This window comes from Xyrauchen texanus, chromosome 16 (genome assembly GCF_025860055.1).
Source record: "Xyrauchen texanus isolate HMW12.3.18 chromosome 16, RBS_HiC_50CHRs, whole genome shotgun sequence".
Lineage (NCBI taxonomy): Eukaryota > Metazoa > Chordata > Actinopteri > Cypriniformes > Catostomidae > Xyrauchen > Xyrauchen texanus.
This window is the reverse complement of record NC_068291.1, coordinates 18979920-18999370: the sequence shown is the minus strand read 5'-3', so window position 1 is coordinate 18999370 and position 19451 is coordinate 18979920. Positions and strand designations below refer to the sequence as shown.

Genomic DNA, 19451 nt, shown 5'->3' with positions numbered 1-19451 from the left:
GACTTGCTAGAAAGACTTTGAAGTTGTACTCATGCGCTCATGCGGATCCAGTGCGAGCAGCAGCAATCTCCTGACAGTTTAAACTGACTGGATGACCTGCATGGATTGTCATCATCATTTGTGAATCAAAGGAACATTTGATCCTGAAGTTTTAATTATGATTGATAGAATACACACTTTAGAGGAACATATTCGATGAGCACTCGACGGGAAGAAAACTCTGGATTATCATGAATGACATTGTTTAAATGAGATATCTGCGACACATGTCTCAGTCACTTCACATGCAAGCAGCCGATTCTCGGCTCCCTCAAGAAAGAAATTGGCTAAAGAGGAAAATTTAGCAGCAGATGCCGATAATTAAAAATGTCAGAATATTGGCTGATTTATCATCCTCTGCGATGTATCGGTTGACCACTCATTGTTTGATTTGACTCGGTATCCCTTATCATCTCTGGCTTGGAATAGTAGGTGGCCTTGAGATTGTCATTATCTGTAGCCAACAGGGTGTAAAACCACCTAAATAATGACGTCACCATCAGTACCTGAATAATGTAGGGAGTGTGCTGAGCTCACGTGGATGTTGGCTGTTCTCGGGCTACATCTGTGTGTAGGTGTAAGGCTAAAATCCTCTTACCTTTTTATAGGAAAGATTAATTGAATTTTATTTAGTCAATATTGACACAGCTGCATTAAGACAAACAACAATGTGAAATAAATCATGTTTTGGATCTGTGTTTTAAATTGGTTTTCTTTCTCAGGTTGTTAATCACTTGTTCTTTATGTCTTAATGTAACCTTGACTTCAAGTTTACACTTGTAATCAGGAATTGAGGTCTCATGAGAAAACACACACATGCGTTTGCTCACAATAGGTCCTTTATACTGGTCTGGTCAGAGGAATGCCATTCCCAGGCTGTTTTGCATTCTTGCCTCATGCATTATGGGATTGTTGCTCCGTCACTGCACCACGATGACCACAGACTGCTGTGGGACTTAAAATAGAAGCATGCAAGGGGACTATAAACACTATAGTGTGTAAGATCTTGTTGCAAGTGTCTACAGACAGATGGTTTAAAAGGATAGTCTACCCATGAATGAAAATTGTCATTCTCACCCTTAATTTGTTTTAAACCTGTATGATTTTTAATCTATTGTGGAAAAAAAATGGAAATGTCAGAATGTTACGGATTGATAGCCTCAATCACCATTTACTTTTATTGTTTAGAAAGAAAGATGCAATGAAAGTGAATGGTGACTGAGGATGTCAGTTATTTACATTCTGCATAGCATCTCCTATTGTTTCACAAAAGAAAGCAATCATACTGTTTAGAACAACATTAGGGTGAGTTAGGGCTGGATTCTATTTAGAATGTGTTTTTGCAGTGGTTGAGTTTCTAACCAATCCCAAATGTGTGTGTTAAGCAATGAAACTGTGATGGCCAATCAGAGACGAAGTGGGTCTACAGTACAGTCCTATCAGTAATGACAACCAATCCTTATGCGCAAGTTTAATCAGCATGTTACAAGCCTTTAATAATAAACAAATCAAATAAACAAATCGATTTCTGTTCTAATTTTGTGAACATTTATTCGATGTCTGGAATGGATATGGAAAGACTAAAATTACTAGTTGGTAGACAAGTCTCTCACTTTAATGAAAATATTCAAATGTTTTTAAAATTGTTTTTAAAAACGTTTCTAAATTTTCTCTCGGGACACCCCTGAACCCACATTCAGCATCATTCCACAGTCACGAGGGCTTCTATGCCCCATACTTTGGTATCTGAATCTAAAGAAATATAAAAAATATTGAATTTTAATGTAAAAATATTCCAACAAATACTGGACTGATGTCACTATGCTTCAGAACAAACAGATGATCTTTTAACATTCATTTTCAATTGATAGACGGTAAAATATTTTAATATTTTGGTAAAAGATCCCGCAGACCCCACTGCTTTGGCCGTCTCTGGACCCCCTTTGCAGTTTTGTAGAGACTATTTTGACTCTTTAGAATTAATTTTTCTTCTTTTCTTCCATCAAACTTTGAAAAAGAAAGGGCAATGTGTAAATGTATATCATGATAAATATCGATATCAAACAATATGAAAAAAATTATCTGTGATTATTATCGTTTTGAGAGCATTTGTGAGTGAAGAACAGGAGAGTTAGAATATTGTTGGGTTGCTCGATTTTTGTGTACAACAAAAAAAAAACAGAATAAGTTGAATGTTAAACAAGCATGTTTTGGACATAGAAAAAGTCTTGAACTTCAAATGTCACAGACCATCGTCATTGTTATCGTGTCTGCTCAAATAAATGCCTATTTGACCCACAACTGCTGTTGGTATATTTAAATATTAATGAACCACGCGAAATTGCAAACAGGCTGATCTTACTTTCCAAAGTGCAACCGCTGTGACAGATTTGAGGCAAATATGATTTAACGATGATCTTATGCGAACAAGATCACAATACAGGATTTTAAATGAAATCTAAATCGGCTGTTCAGTTTGATTATTGAATATGTCAAATATGTTTATTTACTGTACGTAAACCAATCATTTAAGCAAGTAAATACACACATTGTGTGTCTGATTGTAGTTTTAGATATTTATTCCACATTTTTCAGGCTTTGGAAGTGTTAAATATGCGAGTGTGTATTGTTCAACCTCTTACATGACACACAGGCATATTGACTTTATTGTTTTTTTTCAATAGTTCAGAAAGAAACTACATAAATGTATTCATTTTAACCATAGATATACTTTTAGAATAACCTTTAGTAACATTAACATACATTATTACAGTATTTAATGCGTAAAATAAACTGCAGCCCATAACCACCTGATGGTCTGAAGAACCTGCAAGCTCTGTTGTATGCTTAGTGACATCACAGTAATTTGATCCGTTAATCATCATTAATAATTGCAAATACAATATCAAGGGCAATAATCGACAATTATGATTTGTCATAATCGTACATCCCTTGGCTGAGTACAAAATTACATTTTCGTTTTGGTGATCTAACCCAAAGTTGCTTGTCTACAAATACCATGTACTCTGTAGCCAAAGTGTCTTGAAGGATTTGGAAAGATCAAACCCAAACAGTAAATACATTTCTTATCCGATTGGCTGTTGTTAATTGTCTATGTTGAAGTTCATAGCCCCCTTCACACACAAAGTTAAAGTTATACTGTCACTGCATCGCTTTGTGAGTCTAACAATTTCTGTTTGTTTATTTCAGGAGGGGTGACGAGAGAGACCGGCTTTTAAAACTCAGGGGAAAGAGGAGGCAGATGGGTCAGGACTGACGAGAGAGAGAGGTGACCCTGCTACAATCAGAAGGATTTATCCTGGACTGATCGGTAAACACTGGTGAGGACTCCCATGTAGCTTGTCTCGCGTGCGTGCGTGTGTGTGTGTGTGTGTGTGTGTGTGTGTGTCTTTGTGCTTTCCTCCTTTAGTTCTCAGGCCTTGGGACCTCCTGCCCACTGACAAAGCTGTTGTCATGGCAACGTGTTAGGCATTCATGCGGCACAGTAATGTCGGAGGAGGGAAAATTGAGAGAGGGTGTGGCAGAAGTCAGGGGAGCAGCCCTTTAGCGAGGAGTGAAACTGACTAAATGAGGGATGGTATTATAGATTAGGAAATGAAAGAGGGAGGTTCTTTTAGGAAGGCTGGTTTCAGAAAAAAGGCTCCACTAAGGTCCGATGTAAGGCCTTTGCACACCAAAGACGATGCGATTATGAGAGGCAAATCACCGTTGAATGGCCCTTTCACATAGAAAGCAGCGCGAATGTTCGCCTGGTAAGGTAGGTGGATCAACAACATTTGTAACTAGTCTGCCTCCTCCCATCACGTGTGAGAACAACTGACCACTTGACAAGTTTGCAAAACAAACAAGACAAGCAAACAAGTTCTCTTGCGAGCAGATCTAAAAATGTAACTGATTTCTCTATAAGCTGCTGCAGCAGTTATGACGAGTGTGTTGTTCATTTGCTCAATGAGACAGAAAACAACACACGATACTTCACAAACTGTTTAGTTTTACTACTATAACATTTTCCTGGTTGACTGGCATTATTACCATGAAGGAACAATCAGAGGGGTGATTAGAAAGAATCGAGTGTAAAACAATTATATTAACAATTCAAACATGTTATCATTTGGAACTATATTAATTATATGCCACTGTCACACATACTGTATATACTTGTGTTAAGTGCATTTGTTTACAATCACTGGATAGTGCACTCTCGTAATGACTGTAAAAAATTTAGTTTTATTGTATCTTATTGCCATATTCATCTACTTGTGTATATTTGCTTAAAACTCTACACGTTATGAATGAAACGCAATGCAAACAATAAAACACATCTCACCAAACAAAACCCATCTTCAGTCTGACCCATTATTAGATACTTTAATACTGCCAGCAAAAGTACAACTGTTAATGACTGTTAACAGTAGCACAGAAATAAATATTTTGTGGAGACACCACCAAGTTTTGGTATATAAAGGAATTTTGAATAGAAAGACATACACTGCAGTGCACTGCAAGTCACAGCAATTGTATTCATTTTGTTCATATTTATTTTGGGAAGAAAACACTCAAGATCTGTGAAGTTGTTTATTAAAAGAAGGTAATACGAAGGCAAAGATGCCGCAATACATTTTTTATTAGAGGTATAATAGAACTCACGTAAGATTAAAGCTGCACGATGTAAGATATTTTGGTTAAAAATAAACAAATTACCAATATTGATTGTGTACATAATGCATAATACACAATGTCCTTACCTAACCTCGTTTCACTACGGTTATCCTATAAAAATGATTAATATTTTTTAGGGCTGTCAATCGATTAAAAATTTTAATCTAATTAATAACATGGTGTCCCAATTAATTAATCGCGATTAATCGCATATACAAATATTTGCTGAGAAAGCCCCTCATATAACAATAATTCAATACGTAATGATGAAATAATTATACATGGTTATCTTTAAATAAAAAATAAAAAAAAACATATATGTTTTCTTGTGTGTTTGTTGAAGCTTATATCGTTTGTCATGTTTTTATGAATCGAACATTATTTGTGTGTTAACCAATTACAATGTATCTACGTTTTCCGGTGAAGTTACTGTGACATATCAGATATGTATGACTTCTGAAATTGACTTCTTGTAATTGTTATATTGCATATTTAAGTATATTATTTTTATGTTTATTAAATATATTTTATCCCCATAATTTTTTAATCCCCATTTTATGTTTTTAGTTTACCGTGTCATTGTTTGCAGTGCATAGACTTGCTGTTGTAGTAACTGAGGCTGGACAATAGTGTTAGTACCAAGCCAGTACTAAAATAAAAAAAGATGTAACGATACCAGTGTTTCTGCAGTACCGGTAGTTAGGGCTGGGTATCGAGTTCGATACATTTTAGGCACCGTTTGCTAAAAAAAAATGTGCAACATGGAATTATGCAGACAAACCACATAAATCAGATCATGTTTAAAGAGCATGGCAGTGAAACAGCAATATCAGTTACATGTTAAGACACGTGTCACGTGATCTAAAGCTTATATTTTATTAGTCGGCATTTCTTCACTGAACTATAGACTTGTCACGATGAATAATTTTTATTAGTATTTATATAAGGTGCATTATGGTATATTTATGTTGTGACTGAATTATGTATTGTAAAGCACTTTGGGTCAACCCCTGTTGTTATAAATGTGCTCTATAAATAAAGGTTGAGTTGCTTTTGATGGAAACATGATAGAAGACATGTACAGAATGGCATTGATCTTACTTGATCTGTCCCCGACTGCCGCTTCAGTCATGTAGCATCCGTGTTATCTCACACAACTCATCAGTAGTTGAACCTGATGCGAGTATGCAGCTGGATGCATCTCCAATTCATGCCGAAGGTGACTGTGTTTCATGTCAATTTCTCTAAATATGCGACGCGTTCGGCTGCAGTTTGTGTGCACGTGAGTCGCTAAAAATGGGGCAAACCATGTCCTGCCTCGCACAGTTGTTGCCGTCAACTAAAATGTCTTCTGTAAGTGCGTGTTCAGTCATTTTGATGTGTCTATAAAGAACATCTGGCTTTCAATGCGTCCATTTAGGTTTATTTATTTATCTAATTTTTTCTCATGTTTCTATAGTATACTGGAAAACAATGATAAGCATTTCACGAGTTTTAAAGGCTTTTATTGGCAAAAACATTCAATATATGCAAAGAGTCAATATTTACAGTGTTGACCCTTGTTCTTCATAACCTCTGCAATTCACTCTGGCATGCTGAATATTCTTGCCTTATTAGTGCTTGGAGTTGATCACAATTTGTGGGCTTCTGCTTGTCCACTCACCTTTTGAGGATTGACCACAGGTTCTCAATGGGATTAAGATCCGGGAAGTTTCCTGGCCACGGATCCAAAATTTCAATGTAATGATCTCCGAGCCACTTCATTATCATTCTTGCCTTGTGACATGGGGCTCCATCATGCTGGAAAATGCACGGATCATCACCAAATTGCTCCTGAATCATTGGGAGAATTTGCTCTTGCAGGACGTTTTGATACCATACTTTATTCATGGCAGTGTTTTTGGGCAGAATAGTGAGAGAACTCACTCCCTTGGATGAAAAGCAACACCACACATGGATGGTCTCAGAATGATTCACTGTTGGCATGACACAGGACACATGGTAGCGTTCACCTTTTCTTCTCCGGACTATCAATTTTCCAGATGTCCCAAACAGTAGGAAGGGGGTTTCATCAGAAAAAATAACTTTGCTCCAGGATTCTGCTGTCCAATCCTTGTACTCCCTGCAGAATTTCAGTCTGTCCTTGATGTTTTTCTTGGAGAGAAGTGGCTTCTTTTGCTGCCCTTCTTGACACCATGCCATTCTCCAAAAGTCTTCGCCTCACTGTGTGTGCAGATGCACTCACACCAACCTGCTGCCAATATTGAGCAAGCTTTGCACTGGTGGTGACAAGATTCCGTAGCTGACTCCTCATGATCATAAATTAAATGACATGTCAAATATTTATTTTGATGAGTAATTGAGCATTTAAAAAAATTATTATAAATGTTATTATATCAAATCAAGATTATATTGAATGGTGAACCTCGTATCCATTTATTGAACCAAATCATGAGAACCATATATTCTCATCCCTACTCAGATGTGATTAAAACAAATGTTTTTGTGACCGTGTAAACACAATAGCAAACAAAAGATCTAGGATGATCTTACAGGACACAGTGTCAGAACAAAATTGCTTTTTTGTGAAAGGATATGCCAGTAAAACCATTCTTTGCTCAAATAATGTCTACATTTATTTTGAATGTTGAAATGAACTTCATCAATATAAAATATTACCATTTATGTGGTCAAATGAGTATTTAAGCAATAAATGAATAACGTTCTTCTGCTTGGTGTATTTTACGTTTCCACATGTATCCAAACACAGATGCTCGTGTCGGATGAGAAACATATTTAGCGCTTGTGAAGTGCCAAAAGCAAAATGAATATTATTGAATTTGCCGGAAAATGGCTTTGGCTATGTCTCATCAATTATCTCGGCCTCATGTGAAGGCCTGCCCAATGATAGATACACACACGATGTGCACATGGACATATTGCGACGTACATGATATAGCAAAATCTATCGATTGACACTATCACCGCCATTAATATATATAGCCAGTCCTAGGTTGGGAGATGAAGTAATCTAGCCTCATCTGTAGATAGGCCAGTATCCAAGTGAGTCATTTCAGTTTTTCACAGTTTCTCTGGTGACCCATACCTGTCAGTAGGTCATATTCAAGTATTGTCATTATATTTCATTTAATTATAGTGTAGGCTGGTACTTATACCGTATGTCCACATTGAAAGTAGTTAGCGAAGTGAGGAATGGAGGAGGGGTAGATGGAGGGACAAAGATTATCCATTATCCTCACTGTGTGGTCACGTGTCTTTCCTTTATCCTATGAGATGGTTTTTCCTGAAAGGAGATGCCCATTTTAAGTGGTGTCACTATCTCATGCATAATTCTGTGGTAAGAAAATGGGAAGTCATAAGCAGACACTTAAATTCTAAATAACTCTCCCATGAATAATGTTTTAAAGTGTCTCCCCAGCTCATCACCTGACTCACTGGGTGACAGAGCCATGACTCAGGATTGTTTGTTACCGAAATCCTACTAAGAGGATGGAAGGAAAGGCTTTGTGGGTTAAAGGTCAGGGCCGCTCACATCTGCAGGGTCTTGGTGGGGGGTGAGAAGTGGTTTGGGCTTTTCTGAAAGTGCCAGCTGTCAGAAATGGAGATGAAAAAGAGGCAGATAACAGCAAGTTCTGGCCAGCCTCAGACAGCTGACAGGGAATTTACAAACGCAAGGCCACTTTAGTGTGTGTGTGTATGTGTGTGGCGTACTGTTTATCTGTCAGTGCCTATGTTGTGAGAACTTAATGTTGGTTTCATCCTCTTTATGGAAAGTACTGTACAGTTTTTATTCATCTAAAACATCTCCTTAAATAACTGTGCACTCATATAGGGCTGTATGCTGTAAATAGCACTGGAATTAATCAGCAATGTTACATGAGGGCTCCATGGGAAAGCAAGACAACTTCCTGTTGTGATGGTATAGAGGCTTTTGTATTTTGCATGTACTCAATGTAAAAACAAGAGGTCAAAACAACTCAAATACAGGTGATTGCTTCAAAAGAGCCCACCCCATGTCTCTATGCTGGTCCCTATATTTGGCTATGTGCCAAAGTTTAATTCTTGGGATTAGGGCTTTGTTCAAATAAGTCTAACACTATGTAGATTTAAATTTCTTAGACTTTTATTTCACAATGTATATTTATATAACTTTTTGAAGTATGCATACAAATGTGAGTTTTATCCTGGTGAAGGTTTCTTATTCTCAGCAGTAACATCTCAAATCATGTTGTTGGTCAGGTTTGGGTGTGTATAAAACTTCTCTAACCACTGTTCCCTTTTCTTCCAGTTGTGGCTCCCTGTTTGGAGACGCTGCTGACCTCAGCCCTTCTGCCATGGCCCCAGCCCGCACACCATGCAGAAAGCACCCCTCCTAACCCTCAGCCCACACATACACACACTCCCACACACATACAACACACCAGCAATGATGACCACCTCATACATGAACGGATATTTGACTGAATTAGAGGGTGTGGGAGGGAGCAGTGGAGGCACTGACACCATGGAGGAGGTGGTGCAGAGACACAGGGAGATGGCGGTGGACTGCCCCGGAGATCTGGGTGCCCGCACTCTTCCTGTTAGACGCAGCGCTCAGCTTGAACGGATCCGCCAGCAGCAAGAGGACCGTAGGAGGCGCGAGGAGGAGGAACGCAAGGAGCTCGACCTTAACTCCTCTATGCGCCTTAAGAAGCTCTCCCAGAACCCCAAGGTGGGCATCGATAACCCCACCTTTGAGCAAATGGAAGGTCCTGGAGGCTCCATTGGAGGTCTGGAGAGCCTCATCGCACCACCAGCCCTATTAGGTGGGTGTTATAAACCGCTAATGAGCATGGTTTACAAAGGTTGGTGCTATAAACTTTAACAGCCCCATTGACATTCACTAAAGAGCAAGTAGCAGTAGATATGCAATGGTTGTGATCTACCATTTAACTTGCAGTTGGTGCCCTGCGTCTCACAATCTTGTTTTTCTGTCATGTTGGTGGTCACACTACACGACCAATCATCCCGACTGAGGCCCTGTGTACACCTGGTATTAAGATGCATTTTTGTACACAAATGTACAAGTGAGACACATCACTCTTACATCTGGTCATCTCTTTTGACCACTTGTTTGTGGATTTCGATGAGAGAGTCTCTCATTTCATGAGGACATACATCAATTATATGTCTGCGTATTACTGAATGATAATAAAGTGCAAAAACGTACAAGATGAAAAGAAAAGCGTTAAAAACCGGCCCACGGGTTCCCTCAATTATATGCAAATATAACTTTTTGAGCAGAATTCTGAGTTATTTTAGAGCAGTACATTTAACTGGGGCTCTAATGTGCCCACTTCTTATATCTGTGCCCCTATTGTGCAGGTCCAAACTTTCCGACGTATGCTTATTTCCCTTTAAATCCGCAAAAAAAAACAAAACATGTCCATTACAGCTGTCTGCAGAGTCATCCTGTTTCAAACCGTCTGGCCAAAATGCATCTTAAAATTGCTATAATGAAATTAATTCATAAACGCAGATAATATGTCAACAAACATGAAAGAATGGCTCGCCTGTTTGCGTGCAAAGGGGAAAAAAGAAAAAAAGTTTAAAATAATTAAGACAGTGGATGGGGAGATGTGGGTGAGGGTTTATTTTATTTTCTAATAATTTTTTGTCTCCAGCTTCACAATACCTTGATCTCCTCTTGCGCTCGCTGTATATTTCATATATCTCTATATTGGCTGTTGCTCATTGTCGGTCTCTCGCTTCTCAGGACAGTGTGCACACCTGACGACAAGATATCTAGATATCAAGCTAAATTGAAAACTGTCGTAGCCTCTGCAACTTGTTGCTTGTTGCAGGAGTGCACACACTATAAGACCGTTGATCGTGAGATCTGAGACTTTTCGTTGTGGACCAGTCACCGACTCCGAACATCAAAGTAGACATGTTTAAATCATGTTAGTCTACACTTGGCTTTAGCACCCATCAACCAGACACATTGAGCTGTTGTGACTGTGGATGTTTGAGTTTGAATCCGGAATGTTTGTATTTAGCAATATTTCCATTCCCCCCTCTTGTCCCTATAGTTTCCTGTCCTTTCCCCATTAGTGGAAGACCAGAAAATCGTCCCATATTTGGCAATTTTGAGATTATCGCCATTGGCCAACTGAAGCGTTAGTTCTCCCTTTTGTCTGTTCCATAATTTACCAAGAGCCTGGTAATGCACAATTTATTATTTCAAATATTATAAGTGAATTTCAAGTCAAAGTTTTATTTTTTTCTGCATTTGTGTGCATCTTAATTGCAATGATTAAAATGCATTTAGCCCATATTACTTATATGTAAACATCGTCCACCATGCTCTCTATTTACCAATATCATCATCGACAATTGACAAACCCATATTGGCAAATCTCAACTGTTTACAATCCTATCAATAAAAGTGGCAAAAAGGCAAAATAAATACATTTCTACGAAGGAGGAAAAATTATGAAATATTGCATGGTTCAAAATGATGCAGAGCCAACTGAAGAGCCCTTGTCTGCTAAAATCAGCACGCATCAGTAAAGTTATTCTTAGAGGAGGTGAAGCAGACTCTTTTGAGCCATGTTACTGATGATTAAGAGTGCTTAAGAAAAAGAGAGGCACTAGTCTTGAATCTAAATTAGGACAAAATTATATTCCACTTATATTTTTTCTTTTAGCTGGTTTCTTTGCATCTGACAGATTGATTTTCACCACAACTCTCTTTCTGCTTCCTGATGCCGTTTCCTCACACCACAACGGTGTATTCCTTTTCTTTTGGTTCTCTCAGCATGAAATCTCTAGCTGGAATTTGATCCATTAGATTGAACTTACATACTCGCACTCCGCCCCTAGAGTGAATTCTTGGTTTTGAATAGATCTCCATTAGGGGAAGTCCAGCATGCAAGGCAAAGAATAACAGACTGAGTTATTGTGCAAATGAGAGAGGCACTTGGTGCTGTGACCGAAAGTCATGGCCGAGGGATGTGTGTGAGTGGAATTCCTCAGGGAGGGAGGAGAGGACCCTAGGAGGGGGAGGTTAGGCTAATTAAAATCCTTTTATGAAACATTCTGACCCAGACTGCTGTTGCTGTACTGCGTTTGCTGATTCTTTCTTTCTGTTCCATTTGGTCTCTGTTCGTTGTTTGTCATGCTCTCCCTACTCTGTTTTTAGACAGTCCAAAGGTTTTTGTGGCACAAAAGCATTTTCTTAAACAAATGTGCATAAAGATTAAGGACAATGCAAAGGTAACACTTAAGATATTTGATTTGTCTACTAATACCTCTATTAATCCACCCTCTTAGACTCCGCACACCACACAAAGAAAACACACCCCCATTGTGTCTCACCATTCCTTTATAGTGGAGTAAGATGCTCGAAATGACAGTAAAATAGCTGAAGTTGGTTCGTCAAGAACAGTGCTTGTGTAGCTGAATGATAGCTCTGATTTACTCAAATTGTATGCGGTGTTGATGACGATCAATAAAAATGCCTTTGTCACTCTTATGAGTTTTCCGGGTCAATGATCGTGAGGTATGTACCTTTATTCTTCTGTGAAGTCACTGTTTTTTGAGGCATATGGGTGATCAATGGACAAATATGAAGTTGAAGTTAGGATGAAGTAAATATTTTTAAATCTCATGGAATGATTTTGTGTTTGTGTGTGTGTGTGTGTTTACTCAGAGTTGGAGGACCTGTTGATGTCCCTGAAGCAGGTGCAGCATTGTTTGAATGACTCTCAGAGTCAAGAGGATGTGGAGCTGGTTCTACAGCTGGTCCAGAAGCCAGACTTCCAGAAAGCCTTCAGCATCCACAACGCTGTGGCCCATTACATGAACCGGCCCAGCCCACCCTTCCCATTGACTGACCATGCACAGAACCTCACACAAGAGGTGAGCAGCACATTATTGCATGCATGGATACAGGAGGTGAGATCAGTATGGTCCAACTACTAAACGGAGCCAAACCAAAAAGTTGTTTTTATCTTTGAAAGCTGAGGAGGCCAGGGATTCTATAAAATTGTTAAATAGCCTTATCCCAAAATCACAAACAACGAGAAAAGTAATATCAATTTAATAGGCAAAAAGAGTGAAAAATTAAACTGAAGACCTCTCAAAGACTTGCTTGTCTTTGCTTCGGAGTTCCTCAAACTGCTCTTGACTGGGCACAGCATTCTATGGACATTGTTAATAGACGTAAAAATTGCCACATGACAATTGACCCTCAATTTGTAGCTTGTAATGGAAGAGCTCTTGAAAAATTGTCTGAAAAAACGGATGCATCGATCTAATCACCAATGATGCGATATCATCGATTCAACACGTAAACTTCAATATCTATTTTTTTAAGATGCACCTTTATTTTGATATTCTGATGCCAGCCACGTCAATATGCAATATTCATCTAATTGTTTAAACACTAAATATGCTTCTCATGTCATGTGGGACACGGTAGGACACGGATGCTGCGAACTCTGGTGACAGGATAGAACAGTCAGTGCAGCTCACATGCATGAGTAAATCGTGCTTCCCTCGATATAGTGGTGCATACAACCAATTTGAATTCTGCATGAGAATTTTCTGTTTTAAAGCACTATGGAGCAATTCAATCATGTCAAGTGGCTGAACAGCTGTGAAATTCTGAACCGTGCTGACAAGATAAAGAGAAAACACCTTCCCTGCCCCAACATCAATTGACCCTTTGGTAAGCCCCTCCTTAAAAGTGCTTCATACCAATCCTGTCTTAGCAACTGTTGCCCTGCTGCCATTACTCTAACAACTGTTTGCCTTTTTACAATGAGAGCCTATGTGAGTATTGTGTGTTTCACTACTTTTAAACAGGATTTTATAAAAAATAATCCCCAAAATTTAAAAACCGTTGTTGCCAGGTCATTTGTAATAGTGACATGAGGTACCCGGAGAGGATACACACAATGTTTTTTCTTGGGGGAAATTTTAAATCTGGAGAGGAGCATTTTATGGATTAAGCTGTGTCAACCCTCATTCCAAATGACCATCATAGTGAGTGTGTTTTGAGATGTTATAAACAGCTCTGTTCACTTACACTAATGTTGGTAGATGTGTTATCACCATTAATTTAAGTTTTTCTCTTTTCAAGTGACTGGATAATCATTTGTCTTGATTCTGATTCACAGTCTCCACAGTTTTTAATCAAATGACTGTGTAATTTAATAATTTATTTTCAAAAACTTCTGATACATATGCTTTACAATGACACTTCATACTAGCCGACGTAAAAATATTATCCATTCCATTTATGATAATTTTTTTCCAAAAACCTCACCATTCACGGCAGTCTCCCATTCATTCATATCGGAAGTTCTGCAGAGCTTGTCAGAGCAAGCAACTATCACCAAGGGGGGCAGAGCTTAGTGAAGGGTCTATTACAAGACTTTTCACATCTTCACATCAACACCCTTACTAACTTGTATCACAGTAAACTGTAACATAATTTTTCAGTACAACTGTGGAAGTTGTATACAAGAAAAAAACAAGGATATCACATTATGTCCTGTCATGGACATAATTATTTTGAATTGAAAGACTTGCATGACTGTTGTAGAGATGAGAAATTGTCATTGTAGTGTTTACCTCATTCCACAAGGCAATGAGCTGTCATCAAACGATTGATATTCACATGTATGTGACTTATTTTTCTTTATTATATTTTTTGTGGATGTCCCAATGGGGATACTGGATTTGCACTTTTCAGAGAGCTCAATAAAATATTCAAAATTTTATATTGGTTGCATTTGTGAGATAAGAAGTGTAATTGATTGTGTAAAATAGGCACATTATATTGGAATATCCCCCAAACAGCAAAGCTCAAGGTGGATGCTCTGGGGTGAAGAAGGAGAACGTTTGCTCCTGTTCGCATTGATATCGTCCTGGTTTGTTGTAGTAGATCCTTACAAGTGAGCTGTGAGCCTTTGCGCAAGACAATTAACCCCAGGGGACTCCAGAGAGATTGTCCCTATAATATGTTCAATGTGATGTTCTTTTGTGTGAAATTCACTGAAACTAATTAATTTGGCCATAGGTTTGACTATAAATATTCTGGTCTAGTCTATTATCTCTTTTTAGCCATTCTTTTACGAAGTGAAAAGTAAAATTACACACTTTGCCAAATGTGTCTTAATGTTCTATTCATTTATTTTCATCAGTGACAAAGAAAATACTTGGCCTGTCAATTAATAACATCAAAGAACAGTTCAGGACAAGATGATTCAGAGTGTCAACAACAAAGGAGCAGTTAGCAGAAAAGTGAACATGGGAATGTTTGCTTTTGTGCTATTAAAGCCACTTGGCAAAAGACTGTTCAAACTGGATTAGAGCATTTTTATGGAAATAATATTGTGGCTGTTTATGTGAAATTTAGAAATTATTTTTCAAAAAACTAAGGGAAATTCAGTTTAATTATCAAAGTCATACAGTCACTCGAGTCTGCTGATATTGACTTAAGATCTCTCCAATTCAGTTCCCGAAAAAACTGATGTTTAGTATCCATTTGTTTGTACGTTATCTTAAGTCAGGTCTGAAGCTGTAATATTTAAAGCTGTTCAAATGATTGTCTGTGTGAGTATTTACATTAATGAAGCTGATGTTTAGCGAAAAAAGGCTCTTTATTTGGAGTCATTGTTGTGTGTAGTGCTAATGAGAGGCCGATAAACCTATTGTTGTTGGTTTTGGTTTTCTCACTCTGTGCTGGACAATACAGACAGAGAGCTGCTCTGTCCTCCGCATTCATTAAGTCCCAAATCCACTGACCTGGGGCCGGTTGCATAAACATAGCCATTATCTTAAGACTGCATCTAACAATTAGTTTGACTAGCTAAAGACGCCATAGAAAGCCTGTTGCATAAAACAAGCTCACAGTTGTCTTTAGTAAGACAGTCTAATTTGCATTGTATTGTGGGAAAAATAAGACACTGAACAGCTTAAAAAAATGGCCGACAGTGGACTCAATACATTTTTATAATATATTAATTACAACATTTTGTTACCATTTTTGAAGTCAAAGTCTTCAACCAAGTCTCAACTCAAGCCCCTTTCAGCCCCCACTGGCTCAGCTGACAGTTATTTTCAATGGCAAAATGGAATGTAAACAAAAGTTAGCCTGAGGTGTGCTGTCTTACATTTTGGTCTATAATTAGACTGATCTAAGTTTTTATGCAACTGACTGAAAAAATTAAGACCAACATTTTAGACGACTAACTAGTAAGACTAGTCTAAAACAGTTTTATGCAACCGGCCCCTGTACTCTGCTCTCACAGTAATACTCTCTCTTATGGGGGGACAGGTTAGAAGACCCAGTCTGGAAAGCGTATTCAAAAGTGGCCATCCTAATCCAGATTTGATCAAGATCTTGAAATATTATCTCCTGAACTAATCATCTTTTCATAAATTCTGTATTGCCAAAGTTCTCTAAAAATGGCCCTTTACATCTGGTCCATCAGTAACTGATTTGAGCAAAGTACATTAAACCGAAGTGTGAGACCTTTTCTAAAACCTCTCCATGTCTCTCCCAATTGTGCTGACCCATCACAAGAGTTCTGCTTTCTAGTACAGTTTGGGACAACCTGAAACTAAACAACATAATATCCTCTTTACCCTTCTCAATCATTGTTTCTATTTGTCTTGTAATATACGTGTGAAATCACTACTCACAAAACTTTCTCAAAGGTTGTTCATTCAAATTCAGCAATTTACTGCTGCTTTCAGTTCTATTGTAAAAACTGATTACAGCATGGTAATTGTAGTAGTGGGCTGTGTTCGTTAATTCATCTTGTTTGGGCTAATTCACTGTCCTCACAGGTCCAGGCCATGCTGCACAACAGCTCACAGAAGGAGGGATTGGAGCTAAGCTCTCTGCTCACAACTCCTCATGTGCAGGTGTGTCTCATTCTCTCACACACACCATGTTGTACTGATGCCTACAGCTGTAATCACAGTCCCCGTCCAACAGCCTAAGCTCTTTGATCTTTTATTAGATGTTATGGTCAGGCTCATGGCTACTCTGACACTTATCTCTAGAATTCCATCTCAGAACTCAGTGTCTTTCATCCTGGTTGTAACTGCTCATCATCTCTGTATGTATTTTCCAGGCTCTTATGATGGCCCATGACAGTGTGGCTGAAGAAGAGATGCAGCTGGAGCCTCTTGTCCCTTCAGTTATTGCAAGTGAAACTCTCACGCAGTGGGGTGGGGAGACCGTCAAGATTGTACGGATTGAGAAGTCCAAGGACATCCCACTGGTGAGGGATGGCATTGCAGTGTCTTGCCTCACTGTATAATTTTTTGTCTTCACTCTTGGTCTGTATTTTAGCTTAAAAACCATACAAAATCAAAATTAGAGTTTGTTTCAATAAAATGCTCTCTAAAAAAGGTCCCCCTAGTATCGCCTGCAACTCATTAGTATGTAGCAAATCATGGTTCATGGCTGTGACGTAACTGAAGCATATTGGATATAGGCATGTGATGGTATTCGGTAATAAGATTTATCAAGGTATTTAACATGCACAATATTGTTATCTTGGGCATGTAAATAATTCTAGATAACCTTTTAGCCAAATTATAAAAATAATTCTGATTGCAAAGTTTTTTTCCCCATTAATTAATCAAGTTTCACAACAATGCGTGTATGTTGCATAAATGACACATGCGCACTTTGATGTAAGCAAATCCAGCATGGACAGAACCATGGCTGAAGGAGGACCGCAGCCGACCCTCTAGGTTAAAGTCGGACGTGTGTAAGTATTTTGGGTTCATAAAAATGTAGAGGGATTGTTGGTCGAAGATCTTTGTGTAAACCTTTGTGTAAAACATGTGGCAGGAAAGTGGCAGCGAAACAAGGAAACATCTGAAACTTGTTCGCTCATCTGCAGGACAATCATCCCATGCAATTCAATTAGATAAATGCAAGTTATGACAGTTCTGCTAGTTTTTCCAAACTGTTTTTGAAAACTGAGAGACAACACTCTAAGAAACAACTACCGTAATTTCTGGACTATAAGCCGCAACTTTTTTCCCACGCTTTGAACCTCGCGGCTTATACAATGACGCGGCTAATGTATGGATTTTCCCGCTTTCAAATTTTATAAAAAAAATAAAAAAAAACATTCTGTGATGTGCTCAGTTTTTTGGCGGCGTGAAGCTTTCATTAGACCAATGAAATTGCCGAACGGGTTAAGGTCAAAACAACTTTTTTTGTTTACTGTTTAGATTAAATCGAGCGCGAAACACGGTGTGGCAGCGGGGGCGTGGTCAAGCGCCCGTCCGGGAGAGAAAAGCTGTAAGGGCGCTTACACCTGCGCTAAATTATGTCTAACACCGGTGTCTAATTTCAAGTGCCCTGCTTCACGTGTCCTTCTTGGGAAAACTGTCACACGGGCACCAGTGTGACAGTTTTCAGCAGGGCACTTGACGTTCCAGGTAAGGCTTTTAATGGCCACAGCAATGTTTACAATCAATTTTATAAAGTTTCTCAATTCTTCTATGCGCCAACACTAGACTGACGTGTGTCACTCTCTCAGCTCTGTGGCTGCTGCCTTTTTATGCCGCTCTCCCCATGCTTACTGAAATTAGACACCGGTGTTAGACATAATTTAGCTCAGGTGTAAGCGCCCTTACCGCTTTTCTCTCGGACGGCGCTTGACCACGCCCCGCTGCCACACCGTGTTTCGTTAAAGCCTGAGTAAAGTTCATTTGTTTCAATGTACCGGTAGGCACGTGCGGCTTATAGACAGGTGCGGCTTATTTATGTTCAAAATAATATTTTATTTAAAAATCAGTGGGTGCGGCTTATATTCAGGTGCGCTCAATAGTCCGGAAATTACGGTAGCTAAGTGGCAGCTATGATGACAAAGAAAATGAACTTTTGTTGCCATATGCAGATAATGTTTGCTTAAATTAGTTTGCTTTCAAGTGGACAAAGGGTAGTTTTCTAAAATTCTGCTAGCTACACCATAAAGTTTGCATCTTCTAGTAACAACTAAAATACAGTTGAAATCAGCTAATAATTAGTCTTGTAATGTATAATGGCAATGTGGCACAATTATGATTTCAATATTAAGTTCAAGTTGGAATGCAACGCAATTGTACGTTGCCATACAATAAACTTATGTCCATATTAGGGCTGCAACTAACGGTTATTTTGATAATCGATTAATCAAACGATTATTCGTCTATTCAGGCAATTATTGCAATGATAAATCATTAGCTCTTAACCGATTATTCAGCTTGTGTCCAGATTTAAAAGGTTGTATTAAATGTGCTTACTAACAATAAAGAGGACAAAATCATCTTTTAAAAATACCTTTAAATGACATTCACTGAATTAAAGGGGGAAAAGACTTAAAGAAATTCACTGTAAAAAAAACAACCTATTCTTAAGTGTTTTTGTCTTGTTTTCGTTTTAAAATGGTCTAAAAATCCTTTAAACAAGATATATTTACTTGAGAAGCAACATATAAGATATTTAGACTTGCTTTAAGAGAATGAATCTTAAATATAAGTGTATTTTGTATAAAAGTCATTTTTACTTGGTTATACTTCTGAGAGTGCATTAAAGACAAAATATACACATTTTCAAGATCTATTCTCTAAAAGCAAGTCTAAATATCTAATATGCTGCTTCTCAGGTGAATGCATCTTTTTTTTTTTTAAAGGATTTTTAGATATTT

The 19451-nt window shown here is 38.2% G+C and overlaps 1 protein-coding gene across 1 annotated transcript in view; it reads left to right on the top strand.

Moving 5' to 3' along the window:
• The window catches only part of pals1a (protein associated with LIN7 1, MAGUK p55 family member a), a 52032-nt gene that overhangs the window by 16120 nt on the left and 16461 nt on the right, over positions 1-19451 (top strand). The window contains exons 2-6 of the mRNA XM_052146141.1: positions 3250-3380; positions 9029-9545; positions 12434-12642; positions 16585-16662; positions 16875-17024. Coding sequence (XP_052002101.1) covers positions 9095-9545; positions 12434-12642; positions 16585-16662; positions 16875-17024 — 888 coding nt within the window. The 5' untranslated portion in view covers positions 3250-3380; positions 9029-9094. The remainder of the gene's footprint in view (positions 1-3249; positions 3381-9028; positions 9546-12433; positions 12643-16584; positions 16663-16874; positions 17025-19451) is intronic.